The 18,512-nt window shown below is 63.4% G+C and overlaps 2 protein-coding genes across 3 annotated transcripts; one reads left to right on the forward strand and one right to left on the reverse strand.

Annotated features, from left to right (window-relative positions):
* Nucleotides 1-87: 87 nt before the first annotated feature.
* On the reverse strand, nucleotides 88-12,038 carry LOC121673453 (rho GTPase-activating protein 45-like). 2 transcript variants are annotated; one of them, XM_042046754.1, is made up of 19 exons: nucleotides 10,585-10,853; nucleotides 9,291-9,618; nucleotides 8,045-8,188; nucleotides 6,966-7,050; nucleotides 6,808-6,880; nucleotides 6,476-6,554; nucleotides 6,148-6,285; nucleotides 5,902-5,966; nucleotides 5,528-5,638; nucleotides 5,182-5,262; nucleotides 4,817-4,996; nucleotides 4,511-4,648; nucleotides 4,065-4,255; nucleotides 3,632-3,771; nucleotides 3,199-3,276; nucleotides 2,862-2,963; nucleotides 2,484-2,647; nucleotides 2,085-2,273; nucleotides 88-1,749 (listed from the first exon to the last, which is right to left on the reverse strand). In XM_042046754.1, exons 1-19 carry the CDS (start codon nucleotides 10,699-10,701, stop codon nucleotides 817-819), a joined length of 3,336 nt encoding a protein of 1,111 aa, XP_041902688.1. In that variant the 5' UTR covers nucleotides 10,702-10,853; the 3' UTR covers nucleotides 88-816. The 2 variants fall into 2 exon arrangements, with proteins under 2 accessions (XP_041902688.1, XP_041902689.1); XM_042046755.1 differs by lacking the exon at nucleotides 10,585-10,853 and adding an exon at nucleotides 11,329-12,038 and having other exon boundaries at nucleotides 89-1,749.
* A 616-nt stretch (nucleotides 12,039-12,654) lies between these two features.
* Nucleotides 12,655-16,802, forward strand: LOC121673454 (calponin-2). Its single transcript, XM_042046756.1, has 7 exons — nucleotides 12,655-12,797; nucleotides 14,899-15,020; nucleotides 15,325-15,391; nucleotides 15,471-15,608; nucleotides 15,762-15,878; nucleotides 16,154-16,300; nucleotides 16,378-16,802. Exons 1-7 carry the CDS (start codon nucleotides 12,735-12,737, stop codon nucleotides 16,642-16,644), a joined length of 921 nt encoding a protein of 306 aa, XP_041902690.1. The 5' UTR covers nucleotides 12,655-12,734; the 3' UTR covers nucleotides 16,645-16,802.
* The last annotated feature ends 1,710 nt before the right edge of the window (nucleotides 16,803-18,512 follow it).

Genomic DNA, 18,512 nt, shown 5'->3' on the forward strand with positions numbered 1-18,512 from the left:
AAGAGAAGAGAAGAGAAGAGAAGAGAAGAGAAGAGAAGAGAAGAGAAGAGAAGAGAAGAGAAGAGAAAAGAGAAAGAGAAGAGAAAAGAGAAAGAGAAGAGAAATGATCCCAGTCCTGCAAGCAGCTCCCACCTCCATCAGACCTGGACCTGTGCTGAGCTGCTGAGCTGGGGACACCTGGGGCATTTCTACAGTGAGGAAACATCCCTGGAAGTGCTCCAGGCCAGCTTGGAGAGGGCTTGGAGCACTTTTAACATCCCTTCCACTTCAGGATTCCATGAGTCTGTGACCTGCAGTGCCACAAACCTCTCCCCAGAGGTGATACTTATTTATCCATCTCCTGGAGCATGTCAATCCAGCCTCATTAGGCCTGGCCAAGGAGCACTTGTGAAGCTCAAGCCTCAAGCGGCGTTTGATCCACCCACGGGTGCTCCCTGCTGGGTTGAGGTGCAGGGATTCCCTTTTTTTCCTGGAAAATCCCTGGCTGGGGTGGGCCCAGCTGCAGGCTCCCCAGCGGACAGGGGCTGGCTGGGAAGATGACAGGGATGGGTAGTTCTGGGTGGGGGAGGCAGGATGTGAAGGGCACAGGATGTGCAGAGGTGGGGCTGCGGCGGGGGAAACTGCTTTGAAGTTTGTGTGAAGCAGACGGGGCTGGTATTAACTGCTGGGTGTTCCACATGGCTGGGGATGTTTTCAGAGCGGCTTAAATGGAGGTTTTGGGGACAGGCTGCCTCACAGCAGAGCAGGTCCACTCCATCTACCCCTTTAGGGAAGGACTTTAACCCATTTCTCTGCAGCGAGGGGTCAGGTCGGGGCTCAGCACTGATTTCCCCCTCTCATTCCATTCTGCTTTTCTTTGGAGAAACCCCGGAGGCAACTCAGAGTCCTTGACTCCTGATGTGCAGGAGCCCAAGGACACGGCTTCCCCTGTGAGGTAACACAGAGCTGCCCTTCGGAGGAGTTACAGAGAAAGGCAGCACAAAGAGTTAATCCACGGCTGCCTGCAAGAGAGAAGCAGCTTCCTCTTCGCTCCTGCCTTGCGGTGGAGGCTGTTGGAGGATGTGGGTGACACTGTCTGCAACGGCAGTTTGGGTACGGGGTGGGGGGTGCTGGGGCTGAGCCAACCTTGGGGTGGCCCGAGGGACAGAGATCCCTCTGAGCCCCCCTCAGAGTGACCTGAGGGGCAGAGATCCCACTGAGCCCCACTCCAAGGTGCCCAAGGGGCAGAGACCTCACTAAAACCCACCCCAGTTTGACTCCAGGGGCAGAGCCCACCCCATGGGGACGTGACTCAGCCTGTGCAGGGTGACCTTTGCTGGCCCCTTCCCTTTTTGGGTAGCCAGTTCCCCAGTTGGAAGGGGCGGAGCGTTCCTTGTTCGGAGCTCGGGCAGGTCGCTGTTGTGCGGCTGTGACCGCAGTGATGCTGTGTGGGATGAGCTGGGGGGGGTCACTGTGGCCCCATCTCCAAGGCCAACCCACTCCCCCCTGGGAAGGACCCCTCTCCTCCCACCCAGTCACTGAGCCCAATTTGTGCAGAATTCCTCCGGCCAGGTTGGTTCCTCTGGCCACCTCCCCTCCTTCCCCTGCCACGAGGCACCACCAGCACCTCACCTGTCTCAGGTAGAGCTTCAGGACGTTGCTGATGTCATGGGGGGAGGCCTGGGACAGCTCCACCAGCTCCTTCCCATTCTCAAAGGCCTGGCAAAGCTTCTCCACGCGGGTCTTGACACCGTTAACTCGGTAGATGCCCTGTGAAAGAAAGAAAAGCGGAGCTGAAGTGAGAGGAGAGGTTCCTCTTCGTGTTTGCTGTGTGCTCCCACCCTCTCCTCTTGGGGTGGGAAATCCCTCAGGGAAGTCATTTTGGGAGATCTCCTTCCAGCTCAGTCGTTCCTGCTTCATAGGAAAGCAGGAGGCAGGAGAGGTGAGTTTCCAAAGGCAGAGTTTGGGTTATCTGGGCCAAGCTCATCCCTGGCTCCCTGCCCCATGGAAATCTGAAATGGAGCCTGCTGGTTTTCCAGAGGACCCTTCCAAGATCCTGTGGCTCAGCCAGCTGAGGAGGAGGAGGAGAGGGGAGTGTGACTCACCTTGGTTTTCAGGGCCCGCTTCTCGATCTCCGAAATGCATTTCTTGACGATGAAGGGGATCCCATCCGGGCTGCCCTGAGACGCCTTCATGAAGTCCTGCCCGAAGAGCTGCAGCTTCCCTTGGAGCTTCTTGTGCCCACACTGGATGGCCAAGGTCTCCAGGCACTTCTTGTGGCAGGCCAGGTAGCACTGGAAGAGAGAGGGGAACACGTGGAGGTGGGGGGCAGCCACAGAGACACCAGGCACCGCTTGGAGCATGGTGGGAGACAGGAAAAATGCGTTGAGGATGCTGCAGGACCCAGGGAAAGCCACATTTTCCACCTGGAACCCTCCCCACGGGAGAAATGTCCTCCTGACCATGATCAGAGCTGGGTTCCACCCCCAGTTCTCCCAGCTCACCTCCTCACACTCGGCTCCCTGGAAGTACACATAGCTGTTGCACTCCCGACATTTGGAAGGGGCACGGAGCTTCCTCAGCCGATGGGTCTGGGCAGCCTTGGACAAGCCAACATTCCGGAAGGGCCCCGTGGGAGTCGCCAGCTCCGGGGTGATCCCGTTGATGCCTACGGAAAAGGAAATGTGAGGTCAGGCACGGCAAGACTGTCACTGTCACCGGTCTGAGCAGGGCTCATCCCTCGGGGAAGGCAGCGCTGCTTGGGGACACCATCAGGAATCTCCAGCAATTGTTGGATTTGCCTCCAGAACTACTGGATTTGGGAGCTCTGCTGTGGTGGGGCGTGTGGCAGCAGCACTGTCACCTCCTACCCTGTCACCTACTCTGCTCAAAGGGGGTGGTGGTCCCGTCCTTCTCCTCCAGCTCCTCACTGGAGGATGCGGTGCCGTTGGATGACAGCCGCTGGAGCTTGTGGCCAAATTCACCTGTCCAAGGAAAACCCACAGAGCAGTGAATCACCTGCAAAGCTGCTTCTCTTCTGAGAGCTCACCCCGTCCCATCAAATCCCACCCTATCCCACTGGAGACTGGGATCAGCACAGTCGGTGAGAACAGTGTTCTCACAGGGCAGGTAAAACAGGGGACAGTCCTGCCTAACTGGGAAGCTCTGGGTTTAGATTGGCTGTGCTGGGAGGGGCTCCTGGGCTGTTCCCATATCTACCTGTGTTGGAATCCAGGTTGCTGTCAGCATCAGCGACAGAGGTTGGCCAGGATTTATGGACCTGGTGTCCCCTCCCACCTGCAGAGAGAACACACAGTCCGTTGGGATTGCTGTCTGTGTTCGGGAGGGAATAGCTGGAGAACAGCCTGGATGCTGGGAGAAACTGGGATGACTGGGGGAAGCTGCTGGTGGGGTTTGGTGCATCCAGTGACACCCAGCAAGGGGAGATTGGAATGGTTTGTCAGAGCAATGGTTTGTCAGGGAGCAAAATGGCACAGATCTGATTTAGTGTCCTTCAGGAAATCCAGGCTGGGAGGCTCCCAGCCCCTCCTGCTGCTGCCAGCAAAGCTCCCGGTACCCTGGGGGTCCCACTCTGCTCTTGCCTGGGGGGATGTGGGGCATGTGATGGAGAACTTTGGGGCTCCAGGCTCACCTCTCCGCTCGGCCGCCCCGGCCCCGCTCGGTGACTCCTTGGCTCCTGCTGCTCCCTCTGAGCCGGCCCCAGCCCCCTCGGCACTTGTGGAGAACTCGCTGGCATTGAAGCTGCCCTTCCGTGCCCGAGTAAAGGGAGACCTGAGGGGGGAAATGGGAAGGTGGACGGGAAGGAAGGACACTTGGGAACCTTATCCATGGCTGCCATCCACCAGCCTCGGGAATCACAGTCTCTTAAATACTCAACAGCCTGTCTCATTCATTGAAGGAGGGCAATTCCCAGCTGGTCCAGCCCTAGCATTCCCAGCAGGAGCTGCCTTCAGGAATGCTGAAAGCATCCTGGCTCCTGCAGGAGAGCGTGGGCAGCAGGAGATAACGAAGGGAACGTGGCTGAGCTGGAGCATTACCCAGGAACGAACCCTCTCCTCCCTTACCAGGCATTGTGGGACACGTAGGGCTCGAAGTCGTACTGGACGTCGGGCTCGTCGCCGCGCTGCAGCTGCCGGACGTGGGACGCGTACTGCTGGCCCGGGTCGTACAGCTTGCTGCTCTCGCACAGCGTCTGGAAGTTCACGGGCAGCGGCGCCGTCTGCATGTGCATGAGCTGGTAGAAGGAGATGGTGGCCTAAAAGCGACGTGGAGAGGGACAGGTGTGAGCCTGGTGGGCTGGCACGGGAGGAGCTCCAGGTTAGGTAGGAAATCAGGAGCGTGGAGCAGCGCTTTTCTGGGCACGAGGGAGAGGGGAGCTCTGCATCTGCACCCAAACCCCTGCTGGAATAGAGGCAGCTCAGCCAGCTCTGCTGGGAGGCAGCTCTGAGCCCTCCAGAGCAGGGCACAGCCACCTCCTGCCCTGGGGACACCCCAACCCAGCCCCACTCACCGACTTGACAACCTGGTCAGTCTGTTTGATCACTTCGTGGATCTGCCGCAGGGAGTTCACCTTGGTGTCCTCCAGCTCCTGCTTCTGCGTGTTTGCATCGGCCACACAGGTGCGGTACGTGGCCATGGCCTCTTCTGCCTGGGAGTTGGGAGAGCAAGGCATGGGAACAGCTCAGAGTTGAGGAGAGTAAGAACAGCCCCTTGGACCCGCTTTGTCCGGGCATTCCTGAGGATCGTGGGGAGGGCTCAGTTCATCCACACGGCTCAGGGAACAGCAGGAGTGAGGAGGCCCCTCCAGAGCTGTCACCTTGTTCTTGGCTTCCTCTTCCAGCCGCCTCTTCTTGTCCAGGGCTTTGGTGGTGATGCTGCTGGTCGTGTTTTGCTGCTCCTCCTCTGCTTTCACCGCCATGTACTTGGCCTTGTCGTGCTCCTCGCTGCGCTGCATGTACGTCTGCTTGGCCTTGCGCAGGTTCCCCTCCGCCTCTTGCTGCCAGGGAGAGCCAGGGTGAGGATGGAGCCCAGCAAGGGGGTCACCAGCTCCTGCCAGGGTCCTCCAGCACAGCAGAGGCACCCGACGCCTCTGCAGAGGGGCAGGGTGCCCAGCGTGCTCAGAGGAGGACGTGTCATGGGTTGCTCCAGGCTGGGATTGGGAACACAAACCCAGTCACTCACCAGTTTCCTCTGCGCTCGGTGCCACTGCTCCTTGATCTCCTTCCTGCGCTTCTCGTGTTCCAGGCGTCTCACCGTCAGCGGCTGCATGGCAAGAGAGGGAGGAACAGCCCCATGATGCCCTGAGCTGAGCACTCCTGCTCTGTCCTCGCCATGACTTTGCAAGGAGAAGTGCCCTGTGGTGGTCACTGTCACTCCCAGGACAGGTCACAGGCGCTGGTTTGTGCCAGGGATGAAAATCCACAGCCTGGGAAGTGCTGGATGCAGGTTCCCTCTGGACTGAGCTAAGGAAGAGCCACCTCTGCAACGCCAGGACCTCCAGCCCTGGAAGGACCTTTTGTCCCCTCACCTGGAGGAAGGTTTGGTGCTGCAGGGTGTTGGCTGCCTGCAGAACTGAGGTCCCATGCTCCATGTCCTGCTCCAGGGCCAGCAGGTAGATGGACAGGAAAGGCATGTTGGTCTGGGGAGAGGGAAAACACATCTCCCTGAGCCCCAGCACCCCACATGAGCCCAAGGAGATGCATCCTTCAGGGAGAAAGAGCCAGAGGCAAGGTGGGGCTGGTGACTGCTGCTGGTAAAAGCCCCATCCTGAATTTCTCCAGGCAGAGCTCTGGAGAGCTGCCCCCATGTTCTCCTGAGCTGGGGCACATGGAAAGGGCTCTCCAGGGTGGCTGGCTCCCGATCCAGCCTGGCACTGGGGGCTTCAGGGACTTGGGGACTTACCTCCTGGCTGATGGTTTGCTTGCAGCTGTTTGCCATCTTCTGGAGCCCTTTGGCAAACTCCATCTCTGGAAGGAAAAGGTTGGAAGTAAAAAGACACAAGACACCGGGATTTCCCTGATGGAACCCAATCTCCTTTTGAAAAATAAATCAGGAACTTGAGGAGTGAGGCCCCCCAGGAGGGACCTCAACCTGTCCCGTGGCTCAGCCCTGCTCCAGAAGGGATCCACTTGCTGTCCCCCCACTCACCCAGTGTGGTCCTTTTCTCCAGGTATCCAATCAGGTCCTTCATGTACTTGGAGATGGTTTTGGCGTACTGGAGGGCAGCATCCACGCCCCCCTCACAGCGCTGCAGCATCACGTCCACCTCCTCGGCCGGAGGACAGGCTGCAGTGGGACGGACACTCCGTGAGCTTCCAGCGCAAACCCCCCCAGCTCCATGCCAGCCCTGGTGCCACCAGCTCTGCTGCCTTTTCGCAGCTGAGGAGCCGCGTGTGGCTCAGGATGGCAGCGATGATGGGGAAGGTGCTGCTTCCTGCACAGACCCCAAACCCTCACCCAGACTCATCCTGCTTACCTGTGTCGTAGCTGTCCATGCCCGAGGGCACACCGTCTCCTCCAGGCCCAGGAATTCCCCCATAGAGGCTCTCCATAGTCTTTGGGAATTGGGAAAGAAAAGGGAGTGGTCAGCCAAGAGGATGGGGAGCAGCTGGAGGGGCTGGCGGAAGGATGGAAGCCGGAGCTGCTGGAGTCTTTTGGCCACTGCTGGAACTCAGCTGTGCCCGGGAGCTGACAGGACTGTCACCAGAGCAACAGCCTGCTCTGGGCCCACACCAGAGCTGAGGGGAGCAGCCAGAGCCCTGAGTGATCCTGAGCCCCACGTGGTGGGAGCATCTGGGCATCACTCACCTGGTTCTGGTCGCTGGGTGGGATGGAGAGGATGGTGCTGCTGTCCACCTCCCCCATGAGGAACTCGGACACCCTGTGGGGAGAGGAGCATGGCCGGGCTCAGCACAGGGACAGTGACACGGGCTGCCCCTGGGGGATGGCTGCCCAAACTCCCTTACGTGCTGCTGAAGGACACAGCGATGGTCTCGATGGCCTTCTCGAACTCCCGCTTGTCCGCCTCATTGTTGGATTCGTAGTGGAAACCTGGAGATGAGGAAATGTGGGAGCCCTGTTGGCACAAGCACCTGTCCCTGTCTCAGCAGGAAAAACCTGCCAGCTCATGCTGGTATCAAGGGGGCTTTGGGGCTGGGGTGAGTCAAGGGAGCAGTGGGAAAGATCATCCCTATAGATGATGGATTTTTCCAGTGCAGCAGTTTCCCCGTCCTCCTTCCCAGGACTGACTTCCCTGACAGCATCCCTTGGCTCGTGTTTCTGTTTATTCCCGTTACTCAGGGCTGCTGGAAAAGTGCTGCTGGACCTGTTCCACTGCCTGCCTTGCCTCATGGCTCCTCCAGCCCCCTCTCCAAGCAGGATGAACTCCTCCAGGAGGGCTCTTGCCCGCAGCCAAAAAAGGAACCATCACCAGCAGCAGGAACCGGGGCCAACAGCCCTTGGCAGGCTCCCACACCACGGGACACCAGTGGCCAGGGCTCCTGGGCAGACCCCAGGTCAGCTCCTTGGGGTGGGCCTGGGTCCTGCTCCAAGCCCACTCCCCCCCATTCCTGTGTGGGACCAGCCCCATGGCAGCCCTCCTGCCACCCGTCATGAGCTTCCTGTCCCCTGCAGTTCCTGGTTGGTGTCCAGGAAGCCACGGGTGACTCAGAAGGTTGTGCTGTGCCTCTGGTAGGTGCAGCCGCCCCCTTCCCGTGGGTGACAGTGGTGGGAGGTGGTGCCCAGCTGGGATCTAACCTCCCAGATCCCGCTCCATAAACATGAGAGGCTGCCAGGAGCAGGGTCTGATTATTTCCGTGTTTTTCCTGTGGCTGTGCCTGGAAACCCCCGGGCAGGATCTGTCATTTCTGACACTACAGCATCCTTAAAGCTGAACCACAGCAAGAGGCAGACGACACTTTCACCCTCTCTGCCGGTCCATGGGGCAGCCCCACTGCCGGCAGCCCCTCCATGAGTTCCCCAATCCCCCCATCCCACCGTGGGGCAGGAGGGGAGTGGGACAGAGCTCCCAGCCCCACTGCCTCACCCTTGACTTTGGAGATGAGGGTCCCAGCGGCTGTCAGGGTCTCCAGGGTGTTGAGCAGCGGGTACTTGTTGATGACCTGACGCAGGATGCGCAGGGTTTCACCCAGGCACTCGTGGGCCAGCGGCCGCTGGGGCTCCTTGGAGTCTGCAAGAGAGGGGGGCTGAGATGCTGCACCCCTGTCCCACGTCCTTGCCCTGTGTCCCTGTCCCGTGTCCCTGCCCCGTGTCTCTGCTCTGCATCCCTGTCCCTGCCCTGTTTACCTCCCAGCCACCCCCTGCCAGCCACATCCCAGGCAGGGACAGGCCATCTCCCAGACCATGCAGCAAATCCCCCTGCCCTCGGGGCTTCCAGGCCTGGCATGGCCACATCCTGCTTGTCCAGCACCTCCCCACACCCATGGCCGTGTGTCTCCTGCCCAGCCTGGTGTTGGCTGAGGGGCAGCCTGACCTTTGAGGCATTTTTTCCTCCGTAGTAGCTTTTTCCCTTGAAAGCAGTTTGGGAATTTCCTCCATTTCCTTCCCTCCCTCCTGCCGGATGGACGCTCCCAGTTGGGAGGGATGTGCCTGGTCCAGCCAGGCTTGCTGCATCCCACAGGTCCCCCCCCAGACCCTCCCCTCTGTGGGCTCCAGTTGCCAGCCCAGGGGTCTGGTCAGCACCCCCCAGTGTAGGGCGAGGGCTGGGGACTGACAGCCTGGTTAGGAAATGGGGAACCTCCCTCAGGCAAGCGCTGGGATGGGGGATCAGCTCCTACTGCCCAGCCAGGCAAAGCCCCCTCCCCATCCCAGCCCCCAGCTCGGGGTCAGGAAGGGGTTTCTGCACAACCAGGACTGACTACATGGTGTCACATGCCCCCAGACCACAGGTTCAAGGCATTCCCTGTGTCCTCTCGGGCAAGGAGAGCTGCTCATGAGCCCGCAGACCACCCAGCCCCATCCTGCTGGCCACCCTGGCGGGCTGGGGGGCCGTGCCCAGCACCCTGCGGGGTTCGGGGGGCCCTGGCAGGCGGCTGGCAGCGCCGCGCTGTAAACAGGAAAACGGGCGGATGAAAATAGCTCGTGGCAGGAAGCCACGTTATCCCGGCTCCGAGCTCCAGCAGCCACCCACCGCTCACCCACCACCTCTGACTGCTGCTGCACGTCCCTTGGGGGTCCTGGTGCCCTCTGACCCAGGCAGAGACTCCCACCCACGGGTGGGGTGTGTCCCGGGGTGCTGTGATGCAGGTGTTTGGCACGGGGTGGGCACTCACCATCGCGCAGCACCACATCCCGCAGCTTCTCCAGCGCATCGGCAAAGCGGGCGACATCCGCCAGCATCTGGGAGATGTCCTCGGAGTCGATGAAGGGACCCTCCCCGCCCTCCATCGGGCTGTAGCAAAGGGGAGTCTTGTGGCCCTTGGGCACGGCGCGGGGGGCTGCGTGCAGGGGGAAGCCGGCGGCGCTGGCATGGCGGCTCAGGCTGGTGGGGCGCTTCAGGGTGCCCACGGCGCTGGGGCTGCTGCTGAGCTTGGCGCTGGCCGGGGGCTGCTCCCCCACGCTGGAGCCCGGCGCCTCCAGGCAATCTTTGCGGGAGAGGTCCTGGGGAGCAAGGATGAGTTTGAGGGCACAGCCAGCATGGCGGGGACCCCAGAGAGGGAAGCACCCCAGGACCCATCATACCACCAGCCTGGGGAGCTGTTGCCTTGGGGGGCTGGTGCCAGGCCCCGCAGCTGTGTTGTGCCTCAGTTTCCCCAGGTAGGGATCACCTTTGGGGACCGTCTTGGGAGACTGGGCAGGGTCTGGGCACTTGCCTGGCTGCCCCCACCAGTCCTTGCCAGCCCCTCTGGGTCTGTGTTTGTCATGAGGGGCACACAGTGACCGTGTGGGTGACGTTGCTTGTCCACTCCAGCACCCACCGTGATGAGGCTGCCCATCCCAGGGGGCTGGGGACCCCAGCACAGCCAAATGGCGCAGGATCCAGCCCGCACATCACTTCCTCTTTTCCAGCTGCTCCCTTGCTGGGGGAGGAGGCAGAGACAGGGACACCTCCCAGGCTGCTGTTGGGGGCTTTGAAGGTATTTTACAGATGGAGGAAGCCCCAAATTTCTAGGGGTAAAATCGCACTGAGGGAGGGGCTGGTACCGGCTCTGTCCAGGGCTGTGCATGTCTTGAGGGCCACACATCCAGCAAAGAGTCCTCGGGTGTGGGGAGGGGACCCTGTAGCCCCTCAGCCCCCCCAGCAGCTCCCACCAGTGACTCCTTGGCACCCGGTGTGACACGAACGCGCAGGGTCTGAGCATCCCTGGCCGGGCGCTGCCGGAAGCGTTTTTGGCTCCGGAGGAGCAGAAGCGGAGCGCCGAGAGCACGAGGCTTCCGCGGGCGAGGGCGAACGGGGGAGCCCAGCCCCACAGAGGGCCAGACCACCACGGGGCTGCAAGGGGGCACAAAGGCCCCCACCCCAAAATGCCTGGGGGCACCCCAGCCCTGTCTCGGTCCTCCCGGGATGCAGCGGCCCCGGCGACCCCCGTCCCTCCCTCCGGTGCCCCGGGGTGCCCCCGGCCGTACCGTCAGCCTCACGGCGGGCGTGCGGGGCAGCGAGTCCAGGGAGCGCTGGGGCAGGTGGGCTCTGCCCGCCGCCGCCGAGGGGCTGTAGCTTTTCCTGCCCGCAGCCCGGCCGAGCATCCCGCTGGCCGCCACCCATAGGCCCCTCTGCCGGGAAGTCGGGACGGGGATGGGGACGGGTGTTCCCTGCTAAGGAGCCGCGGGTGGGCTCCGGGTCGCCGTCGGCCGCATCGTGCCAGCCTGGTCTCGCCCCAATCACCGGGACTGGGGCGCAGGCGCGGGGCGGGCAGTGCGGGGTGCGCCGGGGAGCCCCGGCCGGTGGCGTTTCCTCCTGGCTCCTCCGGCACGGGGGGGGGTCCACAAGTCAGTAAATAAATACCTGGCAGAGCCGAGGCACCGGGGCTGGCCGAGCCTGCCGTCGCCCCGCTCCCGCCTCAGTCGCCAGAGAGGTTTGGGAGTCTCTCTGCCCTCCCCAAACCCTCGGCTACAGCCCCCCCGTTTCCTCCCTGTCCCTTCCTGCCCTCCCGCCTCCCTCGGCGGCTGCTCCGTCCCCTTCATCTGGGGCAAAATTCCCCCCCACCAGCCCAGTGAGTAGGGTTCTTTCTCGTTTCCCTCCTTTTCGCAGACCTCCTGGACGTATCCAGGTCCCCATTGCCACCCTGTGGCTCTTCCCAGCAGTTCCGTGGGTGCTGTTGCCCCTACAACCCCCACCGTGCAGGGGGTGCCGTGGGGGGGGGGGGAACTCACCGGCAGGGTCTGTGGGACGGGGCTTCCCGCCCGGCTCTTCTTGGAGATGGAGGGGGTTTTTATCAGCTCCCGCTTCTTCCGGGAGAACATCGTTCCCGGGGGGCCGAGCCGCTGCCCTCAGCCCCTCGCTCGGCCCGGCCGCCGTGCCGGCTCCTCACGGCGCCGGTCACATTCGCGGGGCGCAGTGTCAGGAGGGCGCGTGTGACGCCGCCTCGTTTCCTCATCGGCTTCGCAGCCCGACCTGAAACAGGAAAAGCCAAACGCGCACCCAGGAGCGAGGCCGGGGCCAGGGGCACCCTGGCTGCTCTGCTGGGTCACGGGGGGGCAGCGGGACCCCGGCACTCCTGGGGATATTTGAAGGGGTTTCAGTGCTTCAGCCCAGGGCTTACAGAGGGGTGGGGCGGCTGAGCCCCACTCTGTGGGACCGGTGCTGGTCCCCGTGGGACCCCCACCCTCTGGGGAGTTCACCCTGTTTGGGGGTGTCCATCCGTCCCGGGATGTGGGGGTGAGTGGGATGGGGGGCTCTGGGCTCCCACCCGTGGGGTGCTCCCGGCTCTGCCCTTCTGTGGGCTCGGTGGCGGTGCCTGCTGGGGTCACTGCCCTGCCCCCTGTCCCCACCAGCCTTTGCACACACACAGTCCCACCCAGCCACGGGTGCTGCGTGGGGACCCCCGGCCTCTGCTCATGGGGCCGGCTGCCGGCCCCGCGGGCGGTCGGGGGGGTGGTGGTGTCCCCTCCGCTTCATCCCGGAACCTCCCCGCGGGACCGGTCCGGGCTGTCTCGCGTGGACCATCTGCCGGCCCCGTGGAGAGCACGGGTACGGCGGGGGTCGGGGCAAGAGGAGCGGGACAGGGTCGGGGATCGGTGGAGATCCGTGAGGTGCGGGGACGAGGGAACGCGTACGCGTGTCCTGCGTGTGTGCGTGACCGTGGGTGCGGGCAGGCAGGTGCGTGTGAGTGTCTGAGTGCATGAGTGAGCGAGTGAGTGTGCGAGTGGCTCTGCGTGTGCAGGGCAGCGCCCGTGGGTCGGGGGTGCGTGTGTGTGTGTTTGTGCACAACGCGTGCCCGTGGGCCAGGGTGCCCACACCTGTGTACGGGGACGCACACGCGTGTCCCCGTCTGTCGGTGTGTGCGTGTGCCCGCGGGCGAGTGCGTGTGTGTGCCCTGTGCCCGTGTGCCCGGGACGGATCCAGCCCCGACCCCGGACTCCCGGTGCCCTCCAGGTCCCAATGTCAGGGTTCAGGACCCTCCGCTCGATCCGGCCGCTCCTGCCCTTATTTGGACATTTCTCCCCGTCCAATCAACGCGGGGGGGCCGGGCCCGACCCCGCCCCCGCCCCGCCCGACCCCGCTCCGGTACCGGCCCCGCTGCCCTCTCCCCGCTCCGGTACCGGCTCCGTTGCCCGCCATGAGCAGCTCCCAGTTCAACAAGGGCCCGTCCTACGGCCTCTCCGCCGAAGTCAAGAACCGGGTGAGCCGCGGCGGGGGCCGGGCGGTACCGGGACCACCGGACGGGGGCGAAGCGGGGGCTGGGGGATATCGGGGCCACCGGGCGCTGTGGCTGCCGGTGCTCCTGGACGCCCGGGAGAGCCGGGCATCCCGGTGCTGCTGCGGCGTCCCGGTTGCATCCCGGGTTCTGGAGAGCCGGGGGGGTTTCCGGTGTGCCCCAGGCATGCAGAGCCGGCCGAGAGTGGAGAAGTTGGGGGATTCCGGGAGGATGGAAATCCGGGGCTTCCCGGGGCGATGCGGAACCGAAGGACCTAGTGTACCGAGGTCTCTGAGGGCTGGGGATGTCGAAGCTGAGCTCCCAGTCTCGGGTCGCCCTGAGCCTGCCTAGAGGGTCCCAGGGAGGTGTCATGGGGGACCGGGGCTGGGTGTCTCCCGTGCGGTGGCCGCTATGGCTCCGCTGCCCCTGGAAAACCGCGGGACACCGTTCCCGTCACACCCGGGGCTGGGGGCGATAGCCTCGGTCCTCCGCGGCTCCGGACCAGCTCCACGAAACTTCTCCACTTTCTGCTTCCCCGCAGCTCCACATCGCTCTGCGGGATGCTCCGACCCGGCAGCGTCCCCGCGGCCCCGGTGACTCTCCCGCCGGAGTGCCGCGGGGCCGGAAGGGGGAACAGGAATAGGAGCCTCCGGCTGTTTGCATCCCTAGGAGGCACCCGGGTGCCGCGGGGTTCAGGCAGCTGCCAGCACCCTCCTGCGCCCTCGACAGCGCACGGGGGTCCTGCCGGGCCGGGGGGCACAGGGGGACACAGCAGCCTGGGTGGTCGGTGGCTGTGCCCGGCCCCAGGCAGGTGGCCGATGGTCCCATTTGTGTGTGTTCTGCCCGGAGACACCTGGACGGGGCCAGGGCAGGCAGGAGAAAGGACAAGTAGTGACGGGCACGTGGCTGCCACGGCCGTGGCGGCGGGATGTGGTGGCCGTGGCCGAGAGCTCCTTACCTGGCCTCGCAGGGGATTTGCATTTCGTAACGGAGCGGACGGGCCCTGGCCTGCCCGGGGCTGGGCTGCCCCGGCAGAGCGGGTGACACGCGCCGGGGCCTCGCCGCTGCGTGCTCTCGGTGCTTCGTGTTGATTCAGCAAGAGATGAGCCAGTCCGACTGCCCCGGTGTGTCTGATGGAGGTGACATCACCGACTGGGAACCAGTTAGACCAGTGGCGCGCTCCCAGTCTGTGCAAGCCCTTGCAGACTGGGCTGTGGTGGGATCCCTCTAGGGCTGGTCCGCTATGCACCCCCCATGCCCTGGGAAACCCTCAGGCTGGCCGTGGGGAGGGAAGAGGCTTCAGCTGCTCACGCTCCAGAAAATCAGCTGGTGGGACTGTAAAATCCCCCAGCCAGGACACACGTGGCGTCATGAGCGTGATCTGGTGTCCTGCATTGGTCAAGCTCCCCACTGGGGCCGGAGCATTTCTCTACTACATAGCTGGGCTGGACTGTGCCCATCCCACTGTGTGGCTGGAATCCCTGAGGACTCATGGCCCCAGCACATAATGGGGCCAGGAAGGGACAGGATGGGCGAGAGGTTGGTGGCTGCTCTGCGGCCACCCCCAGGTGCCAGCTGAGCATCGGAGGGGCTCGGCTGGGGCAGCACTCGGGGTTTCCAGGCCCTTCCCCACCCCAGGCCAGGAGGCCTTTCTTTCCCTTGCGGGCCGGGGCCGAGACGACGCTGCTGGAGATGCTGCCGGCCCTGGCAGCTGGTCTCCATTTGGGAGGAGGCGTCCACATTCCTGGCATAGCCGCGGTGACCGAGGAATCTGTGGCGGAGGTTGGGCCTCGCCGGAAGGGAAAGGGAGAGCATCTCGTGGCCACGACCCCCAGGGCCTCGGAGCTGGGCTCCCACGGGCTCCACAGAGAGGGAGGGACAGATCCGGGGGGGCACTTCCCCCTAATCCCATGGGCAGTTCCTTCTCATACTTTTGGAATGGTTCAGAGGCTGCTGCGTCTGTTGGCAGCATCATCCTCGTGCTCCTGTCCCCGTTCCCATCCCAGGGAGGGGGGAACTGTCCCCATGAGGGGTTTGGGGTGCATGTTGCACCCTGCCTGAGCTGTCCCCCCACTGCCCCCCCCAGCTTGCCCAGAAATATGACCCACAGAAGGAGGCTGAGCTGCGGACGTGGATTGAGAGCGTCACAGGAAAACAGATCGGACCTGACTTCCAGAAGGGGCTGAAGGACGGGGTGATCCTCTGCGAGTGAGTCCTGGGACGATGCTGAGCACGGCCCCCACTCCAGCTGGGTGGGGATGGGGGATGCCAACCCTCCAGGGGACCTTCACCACCTTGTGGGAAAGGTGGGCTGGATCTGCACCAGAGGGACCTGTTGGAGTCAGCCCCAAAGCTTCTGTGTCTGGGGAGAGCCCTGAGGTCAAAGAGGGACCTGGAGGGGGGAATTTGCCTCACATGGGGGAGGCCTGGGCTGGACCTTCCCAAAAGGGGCCCATGCCCTGTGGCCCCTTGGGATCTCTTCCTGCCCCATGTCCCCCCTGCCTCCCTCCAGGCTCATGAACAAGCTGCAGCCCAACTCGGTGAGGAAGATCAACCGCTCAGCTCAGAACTGGCACCAGGTAGGTGCAGCCCTGCTGCCACCCACCCGCTGTCCCTCTGCCGTCACCCTCCGGGGCTCACCCCTCTACCTCTCTGCAGCTTGAGAACCTCTCCAACTTCATCAAGGCCATGGCCAGCTATGGCATGAACCCCGTGGACCTCTTCGAGGCCAACGACCTTTTTGAGAGCGGGAACCTGACGCAGGTGCAGGTGTCACTGCTGGCGCTGGCGGGAATGGTGAGCACGGGGGGATGAGCAGCTTGGGAGCGGCTGCAGCCATGTGGGGACCTCCAGCTCGGTCTGGTGCCTGTGGGACCCCACGGTTCCCCCTGCCCAGGGAGAGGGTGGGGGGTCTGGGACCCCGTCCTTCCTCACGACCACTCCTGGCAGGCCAAGACAAAGGGGCTGCAGAGCGGGGTGGACATCGGTGTGAAGTACTCGGAGAAGCAGCAGAGGAATTTCGACGAGGCCAAGATGAAAGCTGGGCAGTGCGTGATCGGGCTGCAGGTGGGCTGCCCCACAGGGTTCCAGGGTGGGGGGGCTGGACAAGGGGTGCCCAATTCTATCAAATTCTCAGTGGTGTCACAGCTCCAAGCACAGCTGGAGGTACCTGAGGCTTGAGATGCCTCAAGTGTCCTTGGGATCTGGGACCGTCTTGGCTCTGTGTCCAGCACTCGATGGCTGTGAGCCTGGGATGGGTCAGGGAGCACTAGGGGACAGGGACGAGGGGAGAAGGGGCACATGTGGGGCAGCACACACTCCTCACCAGACCCCTTTGTCAGATGGGCACAAACAAGTGTGCCAGCCAGTCCGGCATGACAGCCTATGGCACCCGGAGGCACCTCTACGACCCCAAAAATCAGATCCTGCCACCCATGGACCACTCCACCATCAGCCTCCAGATGGGCACCAACAAGTGTGCCAGCCAGGTGAGCCCCCACACCGGGCTGGGGAGGGATGGGGGGGACCATAGCTGAGCCCTGCTCCATCCTGTCCTTCCTTCCAGGTGGGCATGACAGCTCCCGGCACCAGGAGACACATCTATGATGCCAAGATGGGGACAGAGAAGTGTGACAATTCCTCCATGTCGCTGCAGATGGGCTCCAACCAGGGCGCCAACCAGAGCGGGCAGGTCTTTGGCCTCGGCCGCCAGATCTACGACCCCAAGTACTGCCCACAGGGCAGCCAGGGCGAGGTGGCCAACGCCGCCGGTGACCAGAGCGGGGACCCTCCCGGGTACCACTACTACCATGAGGAGGAGGAGAGCTACTGAGCAGGACGGCTCAACCCCGTCTGCACCATCTCATGTACAGCCCCACTGCCAGCCGCATTCCAGCCTCCACTTCCATCATTCCCTCTTTTTAAACTCTTTTTTAACTTTGGAAATGAATCTATTTTTCTGAGCAAGGAAATAAAGACCCTGTTTCTAGAGAGGAGCCCAGCTGGTTCCCCCAGGAGCCCCAAGACCCTGGGGCAGCCAGGAAGGTGGCAGATGCTCCAGCACCTGGGAGTGGACAGTGTCACCTCTCACACACCCAGCGTCCACCACGCACCCCTGTGATGCCCCCAAATCCCTCAGCAAGGAGCAGGAGTGGCCGCCCATGGTGCCCCTGGTGCTGCTGCTCATCCCTGTGCTGGCAGGACCCTCCTCATCCCTGTGGAGGAGAGGGACTGGGGTCCGTGGGACATGGGGGAAGCACATCTGGGAGAGACTGCATGGTCTCAGGATTGTGTGTGTTTGTGAGTGAATGTTTGTGCACAGGTTTGCACTCTGGTGGGATCTCTAGATGCTGGAAATGCCCTTTTTGCAGAACTCATAGGGACCAAGGTTTTGAGGCCACAGTGATGGCCGCAGGGCTGGGCTGGGAGCTGTCACACCTGGCACAGCCGGCACACCTGGCACACCCAGCACCGAAGCAATCTGATCGCCCAGGCTGGAGCCAGGGCTGACTCTGACGGCCGCATCCTGCACCAGGGCGGTGTCCAAGTGCAGCCGGTGCCCATCAGCGTCTCCCCTCCCGTGCGGTTTTTAATGCAGATGCTCTCAGACTGAAACCTTTTATTTAAAAAAACCCCAACCTTTCAACATAAACAGGAGCTGGTCTCTGCTGCAGGCACCTTGTCAGGGCTCAGGCGGGTCCCTCTGTGCCTGGGGGGCTGCGAGCTGCTGCAGACCTGGGTGAGACCCCTGGAGTGCCGGGGTGGTGGGGCGGGATGCTGCGTGTCCCAGGGGGAAGAGCGGGAGCCGGGAACGGGCTGCGGGGTTAATGGATGTGCGGTTGATCGATGAGTGATTAACAGTGCCAACGGGACAGGACGGAACGGGCCCGTCCGGGAAGGGATCCACTTTTTTGGGCGAAATGCTGCTTTTCGGAGAGCCGCGCTGCCCCGTGGGGCTCCTAAGGGTGGGATGGGAAGGGATGGGGTGGGGTGGGGTGGGATGGGATGGGATGGGATGGAGTGGGGTGGGCTGGGATGGGATGGGCTGGGATGCGCTGGGGTGGGATGGGGTGGGGTGGGATGGGGCGGGGCGGGGCGGGGCGGGGCGGGAGCGGTACTCCTGTTCCTCGTCCCGCCGGACCGGCCCCTTTAAGAGCCGGTTCCCGTGACGTCACGCCCACGGATACTTTGTAGCGCGGGGAGGGCGGGGCCTGCGCGCGCCCGGCGGGGACGCGGGGTCTCTTAAAGAGGCCGCGCAGCTGCATCAGGTAACGGGGGTCCCGGGCCGGGGGCTGCGAGGGCGGAGAGAGGGGGCTGTGTCCCGGCTGCTGGTCTCGGCCGGATTCGGTCGTCCAGCATCCCCCCGAGGCTGTTAGTGCCTCCCCGCCCCCCCCCCGGGGCTATCCTCGTGTCCCCGTCGTACCCCCGAGCTGTACCCATGTCCCCTCTGGCCTGTCCTCATCGTCCCTTCGAGCTGTCTCCATGGCCCCCCTGGGCTGTCCCTGTCTCCCCCGGGCTGTCCCCACGTCTTCCCGGCCCGTCCGCCTCCCGGTGACTCCGCACCCCGCACAGAGCGGGGCTCCGTGCGGCCGAACCGGGTTGGGGGACGAGAGGTTGGAGGGTGCCGGGGCCGGGAGCTGCCGGTCCGGGGGTTGCCGGGGTCGCGGGATCCACCGAGCTCCCGCTTGCAGCGATGCGGCG

The sequence above is a fragment of the Corvus kubaryi genome, unplaced genomic scaffold, assembly GCF_017639235.1.
Source record: "Corvus kubaryi isolate FWS band 111438036 unplaced genomic scaffold, C.kubaryi_AGA036_p1.0 65444, whole genome shotgun sequence".
Taxonomy (NCBI): Eukaryota; Metazoa; Chordata; class Aves; order Passeriformes; family Corvidae; genus Corvus; species Corvus kubaryi.